At 51.1% G+C, this 21,033-nt stretch overlaps 1 protein-coding gene across 5 annotated transcripts; it reads left to right on the top strand.

The window, feature by feature from the left end:
- Nucleotides 1-632: 632 nt before the first annotated feature.
- On the top strand, nt 633-19,778 carry TFAP2A (transcription factor AP-2 alpha). Of its 5 annotated transcripts, none has more exons than XM_085571478.1 (7): nt 633-789; nt 8,825-9,259; nt 12,162-12,213; nt 13,873-14,104; nt 14,957-15,075; nt 17,360-17,501; nt 19,056-19,778. In XM_085571478.1, exons 1-7 carry the CDS (start codon nt 757-759, stop codon nt 19,342-19,344), a joined length of 1,302 nt encoding a protein of 433 aa, XP_085427604.1. In that variant the 5' UTR covers nt 633-756; the 3' UTR covers nt 19,345-19,778. The 5 variants fall into 5 exon arrangements, with proteins under 5 accessions (XP_085427604.1, XP_077641950.1, XP_085427603.1 ...); XM_077785824.2 differs by lacking the exon at nt 633-789 and adding an exon at nt 3,811-3,993; XM_085571477.1 differs by lacking the exon at nt 633-789 and adding an exon at nt 6,095-6,505 and having other exon boundaries at nt 8,984-9,259.
- The last annotated feature ends 1,255 nt before the right edge of the window (nt 19,779-21,033 follow it).

Genomic DNA, 21,033 nt, shown 5'->3' with positions numbered 1-21,033 from the left:
TGGCCCCCGTACCAGCGGCTGGAAAGTCTGTCTGCGCTGGGGGAGATGTCTTTGCTTCTCCCTGGACTCCCCAGGCAATTTGCAGTGCTTCCGTCACCCATCTGGGCTAGTTCAGCCATCCCGGTGCTTTGCCTTTCTGGGCTACTGATATTATTATTATTATTATTATTATTATTATTATTATTATTATTATTATTATTATTATTATTATTATTATTATTTTACTGTTACTACTGCTACTACGTCCATGTAGTCCTTGACAACTTGCCCCCGAGATAAACTTCCACCGGCCCCCCGGGGGAATGTGAATCCTGGGGGGCTCGCCCGCCCCCACCCCGGCCGCGGGCGGGCACCCGGCCGGACAGAGCTGTCCTCTGCCCGCGGCTGGGGGAGCACCGGGACGCTCACCCGGCTGCGGGAGAGCCGGGACGCGACACCGTGGCGAAGCGGGCAGGGGTCCGGCGGCTGCAGGACGCCCGGGGCACGCTCGGGAGCCTCCCGGGGAGCCCCGTGCCCGGTCCCCCGGGAGCGGCGGGGCCGGGCGGGCGCGGTGGGAGCGCGGTGGCGGGGGGCAGCGCGCAGGCAGCGCGGAGGCAGCGCGCAGGCGCGGGCAGGGAGCACCCAGCTCTTTATGGCCAGGTGAGAGAGTCCCGGCTCAGGTAAGGGGAGGATTTACCCACAGGCATCCAAGGCGAGTGGCTTGCCCTCGCAGTCCATGACCAGCAGGGACCTGGGGACTCGGAGCCCGCAGCCAGGATGTCTATCCTTGCCAAGATGGGGGACTGGCAGGTAAGGTGACCCTCTGCCCTGGGGGGGTTTATTGTTACTTTGGGACGGGAGGCAGGGCTGGAGCGAGAAAGGTGACGGGCCCGGAGGGAGTTGGGGGCGAGCCTGACGCTGGTGTTGGGCGTTTTGCGGCCCTCGGTGCTGTGGCTGCCCGCGGCCACTCGCGGGGCCCGGCTGCAACAGGTAGAGAGCGGTGGACTGGGGTCGGCAGAGGCGAGGGCTGCTCCGCCGCCGCCGCGGGTGACACGACCCCGGCAGCGTGGGCCGGGCGAGGGCGGCGTGTGCCCGCCTGGCGTCCCTGTGCCCGGGGCTGGCGGCGGCCGGCCCGCCGCGGAGCCCTGGGGCTGCCACGGGACGCGGCGGGACCCCACGCGGGGCAGGGCCCGCAGCCGCCAGCGTGACCTGGCACGCATCGGGGATGTGCCGCGGGAGCTGAAACCTCTCTGCGAGCTCCCACCCCAGCCTGTCCCACGGAAAAACAACGCTGCCGGGTCCCACCCGGTAGTAGATGCGCCGGGGCGCCTGTGGAAAGCACTCCCGCGGGATGAGCTGAAGAGAAAAGCAGAACCCATTGGCGAAAAAGGCCAGACGGGGAACAGGCGGCCCGCCGCGGCCTCGGCCTGCCCCGCGGACCCGAGGGGACCCGCGCGCACCACGGGCGAGGCTACACGTGTGGAGTTACGGAGGCTCACGGACCGGGAGACACTTGAAAAACCCTGGAGCGCCCTGAAGCTCGGGCCAGATGACCGCAGCTTGCCGACTAATGAAAGGGAAGATGCACCGTCCTGTTCAAGCACACGGGATTTTCTTAGAGAAAAGGACTTTTTAAGAATTTATTTCTTCCCCAGGACAGTCTAGTTCCAGATGGGAGCCTAGTTTCTTATTCTGCTCCCAACTTTTGGAATCTCTCGACTTAGTCTTCCCTTAGACTACCTTATATTTTTTTTTATTTCTTTAGGGCAGCAGCAAGTCGTTAAAAAAAAAAAAAAAAAAGGTGAGGAATTAAAATAAGTAAACAAAAGTAATTAAAATTATTTTTTCATCGGCTAACATCTTTTTATCAGACCGATACAGAAAAGCGATCAAAAGAAGATTTTTCTTTCACTGAAATAAATTCTTGCGCAATCGCATTTACGGGTTATCTGCCTAGAATTCGATTCCCGACTTCTCTTTACACCCCGGCCTTCCTTGCTCCTTCTCCCCGGCGCTTGCGGGGCCCCCTCGCCCCGCCTGGCCGGAGGGGCCGGGCCGCGCGGACTCGCCTCCCGCTGCCCCGCGTGGATCTCTCGGGGAAAACCATCCCCCTCCCCTCGGAGCCCTGCGCTCCACCGGCCCGGAGAGAGCCGGCGAAAGGGTCAGGCCTTTGGCCCACGGGAGTCCCGAGCAGCCGCAGCTGGGAGGCTGTCGCGGGTGGGGAGGCTTTCCCGACCGCCCCGGTTCAGACAGGACGGCGCTAAGGGGCCATGGGCCCCTTCGTCAACCCCCTTCCCTCCTCTTTTTCTCATCACCCGCACCCCCCCGGGGCATTAACTAGGCTTAATCTGCCAGCTCCATTTGAACCTCAATGGGAGTAAAAACAACAATTTACTCTCCTGCCAGTGGTAGACAAAAGCGCTGGTGAAAAAGAGCATCGGGGGTCGGAGTATGGTGGAGGAGGGGGGAAGGGAAAAAAAAAATCCGTTTAGGAGACATGGATGTTTGTGTGTGTGAAGGGGCAGTCCAGGGAGCCCGGAGGTTTTGCCACCCTTCCCGGCGTGGCGACACGTGGGCCGGGTCCCCGAGGGCCCACGGCGGCTCCTCATCGGAGTGCAGGGGCCATTTGCTCCTAGAGGCAGTAAATTTTCCTCCGACGTCGAGGACGGGAGGGGGAAGGGGAGGGTTGCCCCGGGAGGGTCTTCCAGGCCGACAAGGCAGGTTTTGCCGTCGGCAAAAGGAAGTTTCGGTGAGCAGCGGGGCAGCCAGGTGCATAGGCAGCCATAGGGATGCCCGGCTCCTGGGGACGCCTGGGGACATGGCTAGTGTGGCGAGCTGCGCCAGGCCCGACACGCCAGCCCAGCGGAGAGAGGAAAGCCTTGCCCTTCTGTGAAGAGAAGGATCACCCAGAGAGGGGAAAAAACCATTAAAAAAAAAAAAAAAAAAAGGAAATAAAACGGGAAAAGAGAAGCTTTTCGGTGGCTGTATCAAGGCTGGGTACACGGAGAAATAAAAGAGGAAAAAGGTGGAGAAGCAAGCCCCCCAGGAGGGCAGCCTGAGTGCTCCCTAGCGGCACATTGTTAAGCAAACGAAGCGCTCCACCTAAGAAAGTACCAAAGTTTTATTGTGGTCATTGTTTTGTCATTTTGCTCAAGTACTTGCAAAAGACTTTTTGGCTCCTGCTACAGTCAATTTGCCACTCGCCCACTTCTGTTTGGGAGATAATGTTGTATTTGTTTGGGGTGGTGTTTTTTCTTTTGAAGACCAATAGCCAACAGAGTCGAGAAGGAAAAAAAATAGTTTGTGAAGCAAAGAAGCTTTTAAAATATCCACAAAAAAAGACTAAATCCAGAGGGCAACAGAAGCCTCCGCAGACAATAATCTCATTCGAGCAGGACACGAGTCTCATTTCTCCTCGCTTTGCTTCCTTTAACTTCCGTGGGGGGGGGAAAAAAAAAAAAAAAAAGTGGGAAGGGGGAGAATTAATTTCCATGGTGTGGTTTCATGGCTAGTCCGAAACTTTCTGCGAATAGGACGGTAGCCTCTTTGATTTCACTGGCCACTTTCCGCTGGCAGGCAGAGGCGCGGGGGCTAGCGGCGGCCCGCAGGCAGACAGGCAGGGCCCACTGCCCCCACCTCGCCGGGGCTCGACAAGTCGAAGAAACCTTTTTTGTCGTTATTTTTTTTTTTCTCCCTTGCTCGTGGGTCCCTTCTACCTGTGTCCATCGCTGCAGGTTGTTGTGCTGGCGAGCAATTGGGCTGTTGTTGATATGCTAATGAGGCGATTAGACTGTGGGTAAAGAGCTGGAAAAGGGAAAAGTTTCCACCATTAGAGGGAGATCTCCGAGCGCGGACGGGAGCGCTGCCGAGCCTCCGCCAGCCGCGCTCCCCACGCCGCCCGGCACCGCCACCGTAGGGAGAGGCAAGGCAGGGAGAACCAAATCCTCTCTCTCACGCCAATCCATGAAAATGCTTTGGAAACTGACGGATAATATCAAGTATGAGGAATGTGAGGTAAGCGCTTCCCCCGGGCCCGGGCAAAGCCCCGGCCGCGCAGCTACAAGCGGGAGCCTTCAGCATCCCTCCGTCTCTCAATTTCGTTTAGGAAAACTTCTGCTCCGTCGTCAGGCTTCCTTGCTGTCCTGCAGCCGGAGAGGGGCTGGGGTCCTTCCCCAGGAACTTCGGGGCTTGTGGAAACACGGCTTTGTCGGAAATGTATGAGGAAAGGCAAACAGGATCCAGAAGCAGCCTGGTCTATAGGTAGATCTTCCGTAGATAAGGCTCTTGTAGGATGCTACACTCATCCATATGGATGGATGGATAGATGGATGGATGGATAGGCGGCTGGCTGAATGAATGGACAGATGAATGAATGAGAGGGCCAAGAGACAAAGGGAAGAGAATTATTCTTGCACTCTAGGTACCCGAGGCATCCAAATAAATTGGCTCAGGACCGACGCTTAAATGCAGCCTTTTCGATATATCTGCGGGTTCATTATACCGAGCTGCACAAATTTACAGGGGTTAGCTGCCTAAATGAAATAATGGGTTTTGGGAGCAGTGTTCCCCCAGCCTCCTAATTTTCAGGGCCACATTCCCACGGGTTTGAGACAGTAATTTAACCGCTTGGGAAAAAATAAATAAAATCCACCTCATTCGGTTTTGGAGCCGTTCAGCACAGATTGTGTGCGCGCATCTCTCTCTGTGCCTGTATGTGCATCCATATTTTTACAAAGAGGCGAGTGTCTTTTAATCTGACAAAAAGGAGAAGAAGAAGAAAAAGAAGAGCGATGCCCAGGACCCATACCTAGTCTCAAAACAACGAATATTACTGTCACCCGTTTCGAAAAAGTTGCTTGTGCAGTGGGTTCAAACCGCGCAATAAAAGACTCTACTTTTGCAAGTGAACGCTGTTATTTGGTCCTGACCCACGCGGGAAGATCCCCTCAGCCTCGGCGGAACCTTGCCGACATGCATCTCTGGGTCGAAGGGGGCACTCTCCCGTCCGACCCTGACGCTGTTTTGGGTGATGCTGTAGTTTAGGAAAGGGACTGAGGATTCGGCAGGCTCAGCGCCGACTAAGTGATTTGGTGATCTAGTCCCTGATCGAGGAGTTTGGGATGAAGCTGTCTCCCGATGCGGGAGCTGAGCTTTAGATCCACTCGCCGGCGGGTGCTTGATTTCTATGAATGAGGTGTCGGGTGTTGGAGTCTGTGGGTTGTGTAGTGTTTTTGAAATTATTGTTTTAGTTGGCTGATTTTTAGTTTCATTATTTTTTAGTTGGCTAATTTTTTTTTTTTTTTTGTTGGGGTTTTTTGCTCTTTTGGATTTTTAAATTTTTTTTTCAACCCGGAAAAAAGACACATACTCCTCAGCTGCATTTCGGGTGGAAAGCGTGCCTCTTCCCCCTCCCTCCCCTCAGGACCGGTCTTCCAGTTTGCACACGTGTGAGCGTGTGGATTTAATCGCAAATGGCTTTTGTTGCCTTGCGTTAATGGGACTTTGGCACCGAGGTGTCACAAACACGGAGAGAGCAGCAGCCGCCTCTCGAACCGGCCAGATTTTGTGCGTACGTGTGGAGTTGGCTCTCCGTGTTTACCTCGGGAGCGGATGCGAGAACACTTTTAAGAGAGGATGGAAAAGAGGGTGGCTGTACCCTTCGGGGGGTAGAACCTGCCTTAAAATTATAAAAAAAAAAAAAAAAAAAAAAAAGAGAGAGAGAGAATGGGAAGAAAAAAACCCCAAAGATAAGCCCAGAAAAAGGGCATAAAAGCCCGGCCAGCCGCGCTCAGCGCCCGGGGCGGCCGGAGCGCCGGGGGGTCGGGGCGGCGGGCGGAGCGTGGGGCCGGGCGCCGGCGGCGCGCCGGCTGCGGCGGGGCAGCGGCGGCGGCGAGCGGAGCGGTGCCTGTTTTAAGGGAGTTGTTTGGGAGTTGCACAGCCAGTCCGACGGGTTGCGCCGGAGCCCCGGCTTGTCTGGGCCGGGAGAAGCGCTCGCCTTGCCTCTTTTCCCGACTCCCGCTCCCCACCGCGTTCCTCCCGCCCTCCTTCCCTCCCCGCCTTGCTGCCTCCTGCCTATTTCCTCCGTCTCTTCCCGGATCCTCCGAGAGGGGGGCCGCGGGGAGCCCGGCGGATGCTCCTTGGGCTCCCCAGCCCCCCCGCCCCGGGCGCCCGCTGGTCTCGGCGTTGGGCTCGAACCGAAGGAAGAGGAGGAGGAGGAGGAGGGCTGACACCCAGAGGGGGAGACACCCAAAAAAACTTTCCCAGCCGGTTTCCGGGACGTGGGGCACGGAGGCGAGCTTGCTCGGCGGCGCGGGGCGGCCGCCGCGGGGGCAGCGGCGAGGGGAGCCCCTCGGCGGGGCGCCGTCGAGGCATGGACGGGGCGGCGGCGGCGGGCGGTCCCGCGGAGCCCACCCCGCGCAAAGGCGGCGGCGGTGCGGCCGAGGGCAGCAAGAACCAAGCGGGAAGCGAGCAGCCGCTCTTCTCCCTGGGCTTTGAGGCCGGCTACGCGCAGCAGCCGCAGCCCGAGGTGCGCCCGCGAAGGACTGCGGGGCTGGGGACATGGGGGGGGCGGCAGCCTGGGGGAAGGGAAGGGAAGGTGAGGAAGGATGAGGGGGGAGATCCCGCGCCCCCTCCCCTCTCTCCTTCTGCCCGTCTCTCCCACTCCCTCCCCGCCCCCCCCCCCCCCTTTCTGCACCCCCCTCCTGGCTCCCACCCTCTCCCTCTCTCCGGATCTCTTTCTCTTTCACTTTTGCATGCCCTGCAACCTTTTAAAATGTTGCCCCTTTCCTGTGATTCGTCAGACGCAGCAGCATGTGCCCCCTCTCTCTCTCCCGCTCCCTCTCTCTCCCTTTTTGTCTCTCTCTCCCTCTCCCTCTCCCCCATCTCTGATTAGATACACTGATTCTTCATTCAATGGACGTCATTTAGAACAGGCTCTGCCTTGAGTTGCCTTCTCGCTTCACGCTCGATTTCCAGCCATTCTTCCCTTATTAAGTGTTCGTGTAATATTAATAGTCATGAATATCTGCTATTAGGAGTCTCCAGGAAGGCAGCAGATCTGTTATTAGGAGCTCAAGTGAAGCAGCAGCTAAGTCAAAGGAGGAAAAGAAAGAGTCAGAGGGAAAAAAAAGGATTAAGAAAGAAACACACACACGCTAAAAAAAAAAAAAAAAAAAAAGCGCAAAACAAACAAACAAAAACCCCAAAAAAAAAAAAAAAAGAGAAAAGAAAAAAGCAACCAACTTTGACTCCTCACACCGCGCCAGGATAGAGAGCTCGCCTTGGGAACACCCGATGAAGGGCAGCAGAGATCGGTGCAAGTTCTGATGGATTATCGTGGCGCGCCCGCGGTGCAGGAGCAGCCCCGGCTCCCCGGTCCTGCCGCCCGCGCCTAGCGCCGGGCTCCGGCCGCGCTCCCTCCGCGCCCGCTCCGCGCCCGCACCCGCGGGGCTCCGCCGGGGGCTGCGCGCTTCGCCGGTCCCTTTCCTCTGGCTTTTTGTTATTTTTTCTACCTTGGCTTGTAACCCCCGACTCTTCGCAGATGTTAGTGCACAGTTTTTCGGCTATGGTGAGTTGCTTCACGTTTCTCTCGGAGGGGGTTCGGTGCGCGCTGGGTGTTGCTATTGTTGTCGGCGGTGGCAGTGGGGGTTTCGCACCCAGCTTTCTGGAGAGGGCTTTATTTCCTTTTCTCCATTTTTATAAATTCGGTGGTTTACGTTTTTTCCCCTACTCTTTATTTTTCTTTTCTTCCCTCCCCCTCCCCCCCCTTTTATTTATTTTTTTTTTGTCTGCTTCGAGCGCACGCCTTTGCTTGGACCTTACCGCTTCGATTCCTTCACCTTGCCACCTGCAAACGTAGCATTTTCGCTTTCTCGTTTCCCTGATTCGGGACCGATGTTCTTTCCTTCGAATCCTCCTCCGTGGAGGCCATTCCTTTTACCCCAGACGTTCATGTGGGCTTTTCTGCCCGGTCTCGAAAGCCGGCAGAGCCGTGCCGAAGCTCCCGGGCTCATTTCGGTGCCGCTCGCCCGTCGGGGCGGCGGCGCTTCCCCCGGCTGCCTGCCGCATTCCTCCGCTTCCCCGGCGGCCGGGCCGCCGCTGCCCGCTCCGCTCCCAAATCGCACGCTGGCGAGCCCGGGGTTCTGCCGGGCACCTGGGGTTCGGCTCTCCCCGTAGGCGGGGGACCACGGCAGTGCTCTCTCCTTGAAACATTTCTAAAACTCTAAGGGTCAACTACCCGTTTGTTTGGAGCCTATTTCGGCGTTTTCTGGTAACAAAATGGCAGTGGGTTTGGGTTTTCCAGGGTTTTCTTGGGACGCGATCGGTAATGTCAGCGACAGTATTTATCTCGATTCTGTTAAGAGCCAGAGGAAGGATTTTGGGTTGTGGCAGAATTATTATTTCAATAATGCTCGCTTGTGAATTATTCTTTTTATTTGTGGGAAATACCTGCTCCTGAAATGCCGGGGCACGATCTGTTGTGAATCCACGCTGTATCGCCGCAATGTTTTATTAATTATTATAAGCTGTCCTGTTGTAATTATTGCTATTATGGCTTTTATCATTATTGCCGTTATTATTGGTTTTTTAAAAAACGAGACTGCCTCTTAATTATTTGGGAAGGGAAATCAGAGGCAGAGAGGTTCCAAATCTGCTGTTCTCCGCCTCGGAGACGATGATTTGCCCCTCGTTGCCCTATAGATGAAATTTTCAAGGCGATTTTGAGGAAAATAAGCTTGATATTATCTTTGTTTTTCTTTTCTCCTTTCCCCTCCCCCTCCTCTGCCCCCTCCACCCCCCAACCCTCCTTTCCCCCCCCCCTCCCCGCTCCCGTTCCCCATCTCAGGAGCGCCACGACAGTACCAGCAACGGGACAGCCCGGTTACCCCAGCTGGGGACCGTGGGTCAGTCTCCCTACACCAGCGCCCCACCGCTCTCCCACACCCCCAACGCCGACTTCCAGCCCCCTTACTTCCCCCCCCCTTACCAGCCCATCTACCCCCAGTCTCAGGACCCCTACTCCCACGTGAACGACCCGTACAGCCTCAACCCCCTCCATGCCCAGCCACAGCCCCAGCACCCAGGATGGCCGGGACAGAGGCAGAGCCAGGAGACGGGGCTGCTCCACACGCACCGGGGTTTGCCCCACCAGCTCTCGGGGCTCGACCCACGCAGGGACTACCGGCGGCACGACGACCTGCTGCATGCCCCGCACGGGCTGGGCTCGGGGCTGGCCGACCTGCCCCTCCACTCCATCCCCCACGCCATCGAGGACGTGCCGGTAAGCCAAGGGGCCACCCCGGGGCCCACTCGTCCCTCTTACCGCGGGAGCTCAGAGTCGGGGGGGAGAAGGAGGGAGCGGGAGGAACACCCCCCACTCCCCGCCCTCCCCCCCCCAAAAAAAAAAAAAAAAAAAGGAGGAAGGGAAGTAGAGAACTCCCCCCCCGCCCCCCAGGGAAAAGTGAAGCCCCCACCTAGAACAAAAGGTTCTTGCAGCTCGTCCCTGCGCGAGTCTCCCCGCTAACTTGCCCACTAAAATATAAATAAATCAAATTACTGTCATCGTTAACAATATCTTTCCTTCTCAATGACAATAAGCTGTTACGATTGGAAGAATGTATAATATTACCACAGGGCCGTGCATTTGGGGATTTCTTACTGCCTTGGGAAAGACACGAGTCTGAAATGCCTGTGAGGACCTTTAACGAGATCTCACAAATGTAAAAGGGGGTGTGGGGGGAAGTGGGTGAAAGTGGCCTAAGAAGGAAAAATTGGTTTCCTGTGATTACAGGATTGGCATATGGAATAACCACATCCAAAGTTATAAGAGGGTATGGGCAGATCCTCTTCTCTAAAGGAATTAATTGACAAATCAGGGAAGAGGCATACTAAAATGCTGCCGCCTTCTTTAGTAGCGGTGCAAAGGGATGACCTCATAAATCATTACCTATAGGTTATCGAATTCGAGTCAGACCTGCTACACCCTATATTAAATCAAATGTTGGGAGCCTATTGGAGGATGCATTATTTGGGGGACCTAATTCTATTATCGATGAGTACAGACTTTAAAAATGATTTCTAATTAAGCATGACATTAGTGCACAGGCTACTTAAAAGGCAAGCCAGGGCTATTGTTCAGTTAGGAAAGTGGCCTTATGCAACATGATAGGTCATGATCAAAGTTCATCTTTCTGCGTTTCTCCCTGAAAATGGAATTAGAACATGGCAATAAATTTATTAAAGCCCACAGAGATCATGCTGAGGGACTGAAGCTGCTCGACTTGCAGGAGGAAAGAGGAGGAGGGAACTGTGGTATCTGGATGTGATTTTTGCTGAAATGCCATCCCAAATTACAGGATCAAATATTACAACAATATATTCGCTGACAGTTTAATGAGTACAGTTTCGTGTTGCAAGGATAATGTTCAGATGAACTTACCTATTTTTGGGGGTCATTTTGAAATCTTTTGTAAATTATACTCAGAGAAAATAGTGAATTTATTACAGCCCTCATCTGGCTAAATTAGCCACAGAAAATTGCTGGTTGTGTTTAGCAGTTTTGCAATAAACGCATACGTTTTCCAAAGTGGAGGATTTAGTAAGCAATTTGGATCCGTTAAAAGCAGGTCGACTCTTTAAACTTGATATAAAATAACATGGAGGCAATCGTAAGAATAAACTAATTTGTTGACTGCATGCCCCTGATTGCTGTAGGAAAACATGACCTAAAATGTTCTCTTGAATTCTGCCTCTCCTTAGTTGTGCTCCATGGCAGTGGGCTGATTCAAGAAGCCTCCTCTTAAGATCTATGAATTAATAGCACTGCTATACTTCGTGAAAACCAAATGCCATCTGGTTTAAATCCTTGTGCCAATCTAGCAATTTTTTTTTTTTCTCTGTAAGACTGAAACAGAAGGCTTCATGAAGTAGAGTATAAAATAAGAGGGTGCATCTTTTAGGTATATTTTATCTGCTTTAAAAAAAATCTGTTACAGAAATCTGAGCTGAGAGGATAATTTTTAAATTTTTCTGTTGCTGCAACAGTTAACCTTTAATAAAAACGACTGCTAAATATTTAAGAAAGTCAAATAGATGGTGAAAATTATTTAATCGTAAATATCTCTGTGGGATTTTAAACTTAACAGTCCTCCCTGTACGGAATATGTGTAGAAATAACACAAATAAAAGTATTATGCCACACTACATTTACTTTATGGGTTTAAGGGTGCATGCATAAAGGGATCATATTTCCCCATATAGTTAAAACACAAGAACTGCAGCAGTAGTCATTTCTGAACATTTCTCAATTTAATTATACTTAAATCCAGAAGCACTTTAGGCAAGTTACAAATGAGAGCATTGAGTATAATAAAACCTGTAATAAAGCAACTTAGTACCATCCACCCGGAATCATTGAGATCAGGCACAATTAACAGGAGCATAAATCCAAGACAGAATGGAAAATGTTAGAATCAGTATTATTGTTGGACAAAGACTAGAGAAGGAAGTAATAGTTTTTTAAATGGTAATGCCTGGGTTTTGTAACGATTGCGAAATCTTCTATCTCAGCAGCACTGGTGTTAATTTGTAAACACAGCCAGACATTATATTGCCTGTCAGTTTTTGGAATTAGAAAACATGATTTCATTTGACTTTCTAATCACGTCGTGACTCCGCCGCGCGAACCCCAGCTGTAGCCGCGCCCGCGGAACCTGCGAGGGGACAATAGTGGGGGCGCCCACCGGCCCCGCGCCGCTCCGCGCTCCTTTGTGCCTTCCCTCCGCGGGCGCGGAGACGGAGCGGGCGCAGCGGCGGGGAAGGGCTGGGGCCGGGCCGGGGCTGCTTCCCGGGGAGGAGGGAAGGGACGGGAGGAGGGAGCCCTCAGCAGCATAAGGCCACTCGGGCCCCGGGGGTGTGTGAGTGATTTATTATTTTTCTTGGGGATCGGGGAAAGAACTGGGAGGGATGCAGGATTCCTCTCGATAAAGGAAACCTCCCCCAAATCTCTTTACTCCCTTGTCCCTCCACAACCCCTTTCCGTGCAGGATCTGTTTTTCCCTCCCCACGCCGTGCCCAGGAATGGGGGGACCACAAAACTTCTCCTTCACCCCATCCCACCTCGGCCCTCCCTGCCTTTTGTTGTGGTTGTACACTGACATCCCTGCCTGTTCCTTTTGTTGCAGCACGTAGAAGACCCCGGTATTAACATCCCAGATCAAACTGTAATTAAGAAAGGTAAGCTGCTTCCTTGCGCATACCAAACATGTCGTCACAGGCTGGGGACTGCTCGAAGGGAGGACTTACCCGGCCTCCCCCCTCTCCCCTCCAGCCCCCCGGCCCCGGGCTCCTTTCTCTGGCATGTACTGTTGGCCGAAAGGTTGGAAGCAAAGAAAAACGGGCGATGTGGGTTGAAATCCACCCTCTTACATGGCCACGTTTGCCGGATATTTTAATTATTATTGTTGTTAACGAGGCAAAATGTTAGCAGATCTAGAAAATCCAAGCTGGTTTTTTAGTGCTTTAGCGAACAATTGGGATTCATGGTTTGCCCCGCGCATCTGGCTGAGTGGAGGGCTTGAGTCGTTGTTGGTAAACTGGAGCTGTGAAAGCGAAATCGTTGTTCCCCTCCTTCGGGTTTTCTTATTTAAATCACGCCGGTGATGAGGTGGACTGGTGGAGAACAAGGGGCGAGTTTCTGGAAACTGATGTCTGTTGGTGGTTAGGGTGATTTGGTTTTCGTTGGCTTTGTGCGCTTGCTTCACTTGGATTTGGATTAAACTGCTTGGAAGTTGATACCCAAATCTTGCTAAATATTAATTGCAAATTTTCACTCGATTTTAATTTCCTGTCATTCTTTGGACGACTGAAGGATTGGGAAAGGCGGCACAGGGCATTTTGCAAATTAGGTTCTGGGTGGAAAGAGATGGGTTTTGTGTTTGGATGCTGTGTAGTGAGACGCTGTTGGAGTAAAACTGGTGGGGTAAGGCGCAGCTAGCTCCTGCCTGCTCTGAGGGATGCTATGGCTGCGTGGCCGCCTGGAATTTGGATACCCGGGCCATCACAGGAGAGAGGTGCTGAGTAGAGGCACTCTCCTCTCTAACCCTAATCGCTGTACAGCCAGCGAACCTGAAGTTTCATACCCCCCCCACCCCCCGCCTGTAAAGCCTTTGTCACGTCAAATTAGATGTGCAAGGGATAAATCTTAAGAGATGCTCTTTCCAAGTCGACATGATAATTGGCTCTTTTATTAGTAATCTCAAGAGTTCGTTTAACTCCTGTTGTATCTATTAGCCTTCCCAGAGCTATTAATGTCACAAGTGATCTATCCAAAACGGAGAGAGCCCCCCGCTTGGTTGGACTGCGCCCGCCAAGCGGAGCGGGCTAAGGCAGAGGAGAAAGGGAAGGCGGCCGGGACCCGAGGCACCGAACGGCGGCACGGCTCGGCACGTCCCCGCCGGCCGCCGCCGGGCAGGGATCAAGCTGTATTTTGGGGTGCCGCTCCTCCGCTGCGTTACGGATTTTCCACGTCTCAATTTGTGCGCTGGCGGCGCCCCGGGGCTGCCCCACGCCTTGCCGGCCGCGCCGCTGCCCGGGCGCTGCCCGCCCGGCACGGCGGTACCGACGTGCGGCGCCCGGCGGCCGCGGCGCCCGACAGGGGCTGCGGGGGCCGCTGCGGGCTCTTTTCAATTTCCCCGCTGCGGGTCGAGGGATGCCCGGCTCTCTCCCTGCGCCTCCCGACGAGAAAGGGGAGGGGTGCCCCCGCTGCGTCCCCGCTGCCCCGCAGGCGGCGCGGGGCCGGGGCTGGCCGCTGAGAGCGGCTCGGCTGCTTCCTCCTCCCTCCCCGGCTCCCCGCCCGCTCCTCACCCTCACCTCCCTGCTCCTCCCTCCCTGCAGGCCCCGTGTCCCTCTCCAAGTCTAACAACAACGCCGTCTCCTCCATCCCCATCAACAAGGACGCGCTCTTCGGCGGGGTGGTGAACCCCAACGAGGTCTTCTGCTCGGTGCCGGGCCGCCTCTCGCTGCTCAGCTCCACCTCCAAGTACAAGGTCACGGTGGCGGAAGTGCAGAGACGCCTGTCGCCGCCCGAGTGCCTCAACGCCTCCCTGCTGGGCGGAGTGCTCCGGAGGTGAGGGGCGGGGGGACGCGGGAGGCGGGCTGCCGGGCGGGAGGCAGGCAGGGAGGGAGGGATGGAGGCAGGGAAGGCGGAGGACGAGCGCCCGCGCGGGGCGGCGGCGCGGGGGGAGCGCGGCGGCCGCCGCTAGGGGGCGGGGCGCGCGCGGCGGAGGGCCCGGCGCTGTCGCCATGGCAACAGCCCCGCGCCCCGCCGTGAGCCCCTGCGTGTCCCTGTCCCTCCCGTGGCCATGGACACCCCCGCGGGCACACGCACACCCCCACGCACCCCCCAGGACAGACTCAGTGGCAGGCACCCTGCCGTGGGCTCCCACCCCGTGGCCTCACCCAGGCAATTAGGCAGTGCCCGGGCAGGGAATAACATCCAGGATTAATTAAGGCAGCTCCCATCTCTGCAGCCCCGCTTAGCGCAGCTCTGCTGCCAAGGCACAGATGGGCCACGTAGGGTTTGGTGTGAGGGCAGCGATGCTCTGGGGCTGCTTGGCCCTGCAAATCGGCCTCTTCCCTTCGCGCCTGGGGAGAAGCTGCCCCTGTGACCATGGCGCCTTGGGGAGCTCAGGGAGACACCTCAGAGCTCTGTTTCAGCTCTGGGGCTGATCTAGTCCTTAGTGAGGGCCACTGTTCTCTAGACGTGGAAACATCAAAGTACCATCCCTATATATGGGATTCAGCTTTCAGCAGCAGTTGGTCTTGAGCCTCCCACAGCCATGTATCCCATCCCTTGTGCCTAAACCCTTTATTCCCTTCCCTGGGAAAGGATGTGTTGGGGGCATGTGTGGGTGGGAGCCAGAGTAGGGGCAGGTGTTCCCCCAAGCCCCATTTCTCAACGCCTCTCTGTGTGGTGCAGGGCAAAGTCTAAAAACGGAGGGAGATCTCTGAGGGAGAAACTGGACAAAATAGGACTAAACCTGCCAGCCGGGAGGCGTAAAGCTGCTAACGTTACCTTGCTCACATCGCTTGTAGAGGGTAAGTGACTCAAAGAGCTGGGAGGGCTTGTTTGGAAAATGTGCCTGCTGCTTTTGCCAAATGGAAGAGAGCTAAACTAGCTGTTGGGTCGTTCGGGTTTTCTTTCTCCTTTCCTGGTGCTGCTCACTGGCATTTGGAAGGGCGTTATTTTCTGTGTCTTAAAGGAAGATCAGGTTAATAGCGTGCATTTGCTTTTTGTTATAACCTGAAACAGGTTTGTGCGAGTCCTGCAGACTCAGCAAAGCGTTCTATTATTTATTTGCTTTTAAGTTTCCGAGCTAGATGTTTTCAGGGCCCCATCTTGCTCACTCATTCACATGAGTAATCCCTCTGTGGAATAAGCAGATCTCATTGGGAGCAGTATGGGAAGGGTCACTGTGAAGGAGGGTTGTGGGCTTATGAGCCCCATAAGAGACCGATGAGTATTGAGTTGGAAGTTACGGGCAGCAGAGCCTCTAATACTTCACTGCTGTTCTTCTGCCACAGGTGGACAACCAAGCAATTTTAAATGTCAGAGACTGCAGCTACTTTAAGTTTGTTCTCCCTCCCAGCCTGCAGCCACATAACAGTAAATCATTTAACTTTTCTGACATCTGCATTTGAGAAATGCGTGACCATTACTTCCTGAATTAATTTGGGAATCCTTGACCTCAGCCATGAATTAATGGTGTCCTGAAAGCCTCAAAGTTGCACCACTGCCAGCCCCCACTCCCTTTTGGTTCTCATTTTCAGAACACATGTTCCCTTGGATATATCATTCTCCTCTGCTTTGCTTTGGCTGGAAAAGGTGCAACTTTCTTTAGTGCTTTGGGATGTCCTGTGCTGTCTGTACGGGGAGGTGGGAAGATCAAGAGTTTGTTGTCATTTAGTTTTGAAGCAGTGGCTGTGTCACACTGGCTGACACAAAGTATGCCTGGTGCCTGCGGATAGACCCCTCTTTCCCTTATTTCCCCTTACGTATGAGTTCGGTTGCGTTTCAGACTGGTTCAGTTTGTAAAATGCTTTTAAACTCAGCCTGAACTGTCCAGGTTCAGCTTAAGTTTGGTTGTGTAGGTGAGAATTTGTTTCGTTGTTGTGCTTCGTGTTCTGCGAGAAATGTTTCATGTTCAAAGGGACCGGGGAAAAAGAAGTGCTGTGTGATGATGCCAGGTGTCATTTTTTTAAACATCAGGATTAGTGACCAAACTGTATTTATACTGCGTGAGCATTACCATGTCTTCATGTTTCTGAAAAGGCTTTGCAAACTTGTAAAAAGTCTAGATTTGGTAGATGCTTAACATTATTTGTGATGTTAATGAATATGGAGAAGGTTTTATGGTAATCCATTGTTTCGTTTGGCTTTCATATACAATGGCTTTGAAAAGAATGATTAAAAAAAAAAAACAAAACCAGAGGCCTGATCTTCAGATAACTTAGTGATGGTGGCTAATTTTGGGGAGATGATAGTATAAACATTGCTGGGGCTTCAAGACCCGTAGCGATGAGGCAGTTTCTAGAGTACTGTTATTGTTTATGATCCGCTCCATTTTATGGAAACAAGCTCACTGGACTGAGGCTTTGAAGCTCTAATTGGCGCATGCGTTCTTCCGGAGCTAGAGCTAATGGCAGGAAGCCCTGCAGTAAAAACCAACTGGTTCAGGAAATTAAAACCAAAGATTTGAAAATCAACAAAACAGACAGACTCAGTGGAATGGCCCTAAAATTCTCATGGTTAATCGTTTGGGGGTGAACATATAATTATATGCGATCAAGTTAAATTTTAAACACTTAGCTGTTTAATGCATTTTATTTAGAAGAGCTCTAGGAGTAATTATGATCAATATTAATCATTGATGCATTGCAAAAGAATATAGAAATGTGGCTGAGGCAAACGCATTTTCAGAGTAAATAGCTGTGAATAAAATGTACATAAATGGCTCTATAGGTATGGAGATGTAAATCAAAGCACACATTCTAGGTGGATGGGGCCTGTCTGTCTAAAAGTATCTCTTAGTCAATGTGAATTAAAAAAAATTCTTATGTGAGATTTCACTCATAATAATTGTTATGAAAGTATGCATTTGCATTACCTTCAACTGAAGCAAGGAAAAATGCAAGATAAGATGTAATTAACATTTCTGGCCCTAACTTTTTCAAAGAGAAAATGTCCAAGCTTTTGAGAAGAAAAGCCAAGTAGAATGTAGTGGGTTTTTTGAGGTTTTTTTTCAAGTGGATTTTTGCTTCTCTCTGGTGTGTACTGATGAACTGTGTTTCTTTCCATCCCCGCCCGTGCCTCCCTATTCAGGAGAAGCAGTACATCTAGCTAGAGATTTTGGGTACGTTTGTGAGACAGAATTTCCTGCCAAAGCAGTAGCTGAATTTCTCAACCGACAACATTCCGATCCAAACGAGCAAGTCACAAGAAAAAACATGCTTCTAGCTACAAAGTAAGACATTTAACTTTCTGGCATGTTGCTTAGAAATGAGGGAGGGGGACAAACTCGAGTTTGGGGGTTTTATTTGTGAAGATATTTGTTTGCTGCATAACCAGTGGCTGATGGCTTTGTAAGTTGTGAGGGTGCATGTTGGTCCTCCTGGTATAGGAGAACTCTACAGACCAGCTTGGTTTTCTCCAAATCAGTTTGCACAGATTACCTTGAATGCGAATTGTGCAAATTGAGGATGAATGTTTAGTTACATAAAAAGCATTCTTCAAAGCAAAACATCTTCTGGGCTTATTCACTTAGTTTATCAATTTAAGTAGAAGGGGAAGTCCTCTCATTGACAGTAAAATAAAACTGGCACATTAAACCGATTTCAGTTCATTAAAATCGGGAATGGTTCTTCCTGCCTAAGCAGTTGTGTTATGTAGCCAATACAGGGATGTTAAAAATATATTTTAAATGACAATCTGTATGCAGTTAAAATGCTAGTGGAGTTTATTGTTGATGGGGCTGCTTAGATTTCCAGGTGGTGTGTGAAAAGAAAATTATTGGTTTGGTATGTTTGCTGGAAATTAAAAGGGTTGTTTAGTAGCCCTTAATTACCAATGGAGGTGTCACCAAAGGGCACAGTGCCAGAGGACACAAGCAGGAGATGGGAGCTGCTTTATGGTTCTAAGACATTAACATGGGTTTTAGAGTACAAACTGTTTCAACACACCTCTGAACTCTCTTGCTGTAAGGTGTGTTATTTCTCCAACCATTTGTGCAGTGAGTGGGTGATATAACCTATCTTCTGCATCATGCCCTCGTATCCTCCCTTCTCACCTCCCTGGAAGGAAATTTCCAGGTGCTGGTTAGCATCAGCCTTCCCCTCTGTGGAAAGGTCCCTTTGGATTTGGAAATAGAGATTTACATATATAAATGTTTCAGAATACCCTAGTTTAAATCCTCAGTTGCCGGCTCTGCCCTCACTCATTCTTCCTGACACACAGGTGTGTGTTTTAGCCTTGTGAAGGAAGAGGCCCATATCTCTCTCTGTTTCCCCCCCAAAAAAAGGAATCTTCTAATATATGGAAAAATCCCTTAACTTACCTTTGGATATCATAGCCTGTCTATTAAGCCTGCTCAGGAACTTAAAACTGTGTTTGTGCTCCAAACTGCAGCTGGACGGGGATGTGTGTTTGTGGAGAGTGTTGGGGATAACATGTAGAGAACGGTGGGGCAAGAGACATGTCTCCATGTTCCTGTTGCCTGCCTGTGTGTTGGATGGGGCTGGGGTGTAATGTGTGGTGTGCTGTTGTGTGTGCACACAAGGTGAAGGGAAGAGTTTTGTGTGTGCCAAGGAAGTGTGAGAATTGGGGAAGGATGCATAGAGAGGAGAGGGAGAAAGGAGAGTGTGTGTGCTCAGGAGCAGGAGCCCCCTTGATCCAGGGGCTTGTGCAATCTAGCAGGGAGAATGCACAGGCTTTGCTGCCACCAGTGATGGTTCATTTCTCTCTCTCTCTCTTCCCTTTCCTCCCTCCCTCCCTCTGTCTCTCTGCTCCATTTGTGCTACAGACAGATCTGTAAAGAGTTCACCGACCTGCTGGCTCAGGACCGATCTCCCCTGGGGAACTCGCGGCCCAACCCCATTTTGGAGCCGGGCATCCAGAGCTGCCTGACCCACTTCAACCTCATCTCGCACGGCTTTGGGAGCCCGGCAGTATGTGCTGCCGTCACTGCCCTGCAGAACTATCTCACCGAGGCGCTCAAGGCCATGGACAAAATGTACCTCAGCAACAATCCCAACAGCCACACAGACAACAGCACCAAAAGCGGCGACAAAGAGGAGAAGCACCGAAAGTGAGGATCCCCCCCACACACGCTCCTCTCCCTTCCCCCTCATAGCCCATTGATCCATTCATCTCCCTCCTCCCTCTCCCCGGCACCCAGCACCCCAGGCTACAGCAACAGAATGAGCGTCCTTCTGCCAGTCCTGTTCTCTGACTCTGCAGGACTGCTCTGCCCTCTCTCCACACCCCTTCCCAGCATCCACATTTCCATTTGCTCCTGCTTATATTCCCCCCTCTTCCCACTGCCACCATCGTTTTACCCCAGTTTGGAGCCTAAGAGAACAGAACAGGGGGACGGAGCCAGCAAAGAAAAAAGTTCCGTCTTGAGTTTGTGAACTTTTTTTTTAAATAAAACAAAAGGAGGAAAAAAAAACAACAAAAAATAAAACAAAAAAGAAAAGGACTTTTTTTTTTCTAAAAATATATTAAAAAATTAAAAAAAAAAAAACCAAACAAAAAGAAATAAATAATACTTAAAAATTCTATGAGCTTCACCGGACTGAATCACCACCTTCCCTTACATAAACTTCAGTTAAGATTGTAGCCATACTAAAAATGAAAAAAAACAGTGAAAAAATACAACAGCAACAGCAGACATACAAAAGGCAAAGAGGACTGATGACATTTTATCAGTATTGTGAATAAACTTGAACACAAAACACAAGCGGTTCCATGTCATATCTTCAGTTGTAGAACTTTTTCCTGTCCAAGGTAAAGCGACCAACTTGAACTTTCTATTGCAACACGATTCACGGTTATTATATAAGGGAATCAGTGTTCATGTATGTATATATTTATTTATGTGTAATTTAATGGGAATTGTAAATATGGTGAGTCTGTTTTAAGCCTTTTTTTATTTATCTGGTGATCTCGTTTACCTCTTGTTTAGTGGGTTTTAAATCTTCCCCTCTTAGTTCATCATGTGGTTCATGGTACTTATTTAGATATCAGAGGTTTTTTGGGGGTTTTTCTCTGGGATTCATCATTTTTAGCCCTATTGTAGCATGTTAAAAGCGACAATGAAGCAGCTGAACAAATAAAAAACCATTAATTTTTATATATAATTAGTATGACATTTAGTTTCTCATTGAAGATAAAATAATGTCATGTTGGACCCTGGCAAGGTTTTTAAACATGTTAGTGGTTTTACAACCCTTATGTGTTGTGGAAAATGAAAAAAGTTATTTTCATCCACTGTCCTTCTCCCGAAAGCACCAACAGAGCAATAAATTAATAATGTCTTTTAAAACAAAATTTAGCTTTACTTTCCTTTTTTTTCCTCCTCTTTTTTTTTTCCTCCCTTTCTTTTGTTTTTATTTTTCTCCTTTTTTAAATTTTTTTTTTCCCAAAGAACTTCAAACATTCGGGACCACCTGGTATCCTGTATTTCCACTGGCCATATTGGAAGCAGTTATAGTTGTGTTGTATTGAGTTGTGCCGGCAGTAGTTTCCATGCCTATCAATGTATCATAGTCCTTTGTTGCCCAGATAAATAAATATTTGATACGCTTTATGTCGATTTTTTTATTCAGTAGCTGTCTTTACCCAGGCGTATTTTTGTTCTTGGCAGTATTTTTTATTCAGTATGGTTACAGTAATTGAGTTTAACTCTCCCTTGACAATTGCTCCTTGCAATAAGCAGCTGAACCCATTGTTTCCCTCAAGTATAATAAAAACTTACTTTCAACTTGGAGTTCAGAGCA

Source organism: Lonchura striata, chromosome 2 (assembly GCF_050655825.1).
Source record: "Lonchura striata isolate lonStrDom1 chromosome 2, ASM5065582v1, whole genome shotgun sequence".
NCBI classification, from domain to species: Eukaryota; Metazoa; Chordata; class Aves; order Passeriformes; family Estrildidae; genus Lonchura; species Lonchura striata.
The sequence above is the reverse complement of the archived record's forward strand: the minus strand, read 5'-3'. Positions and strand labels throughout refer to the sequence as shown.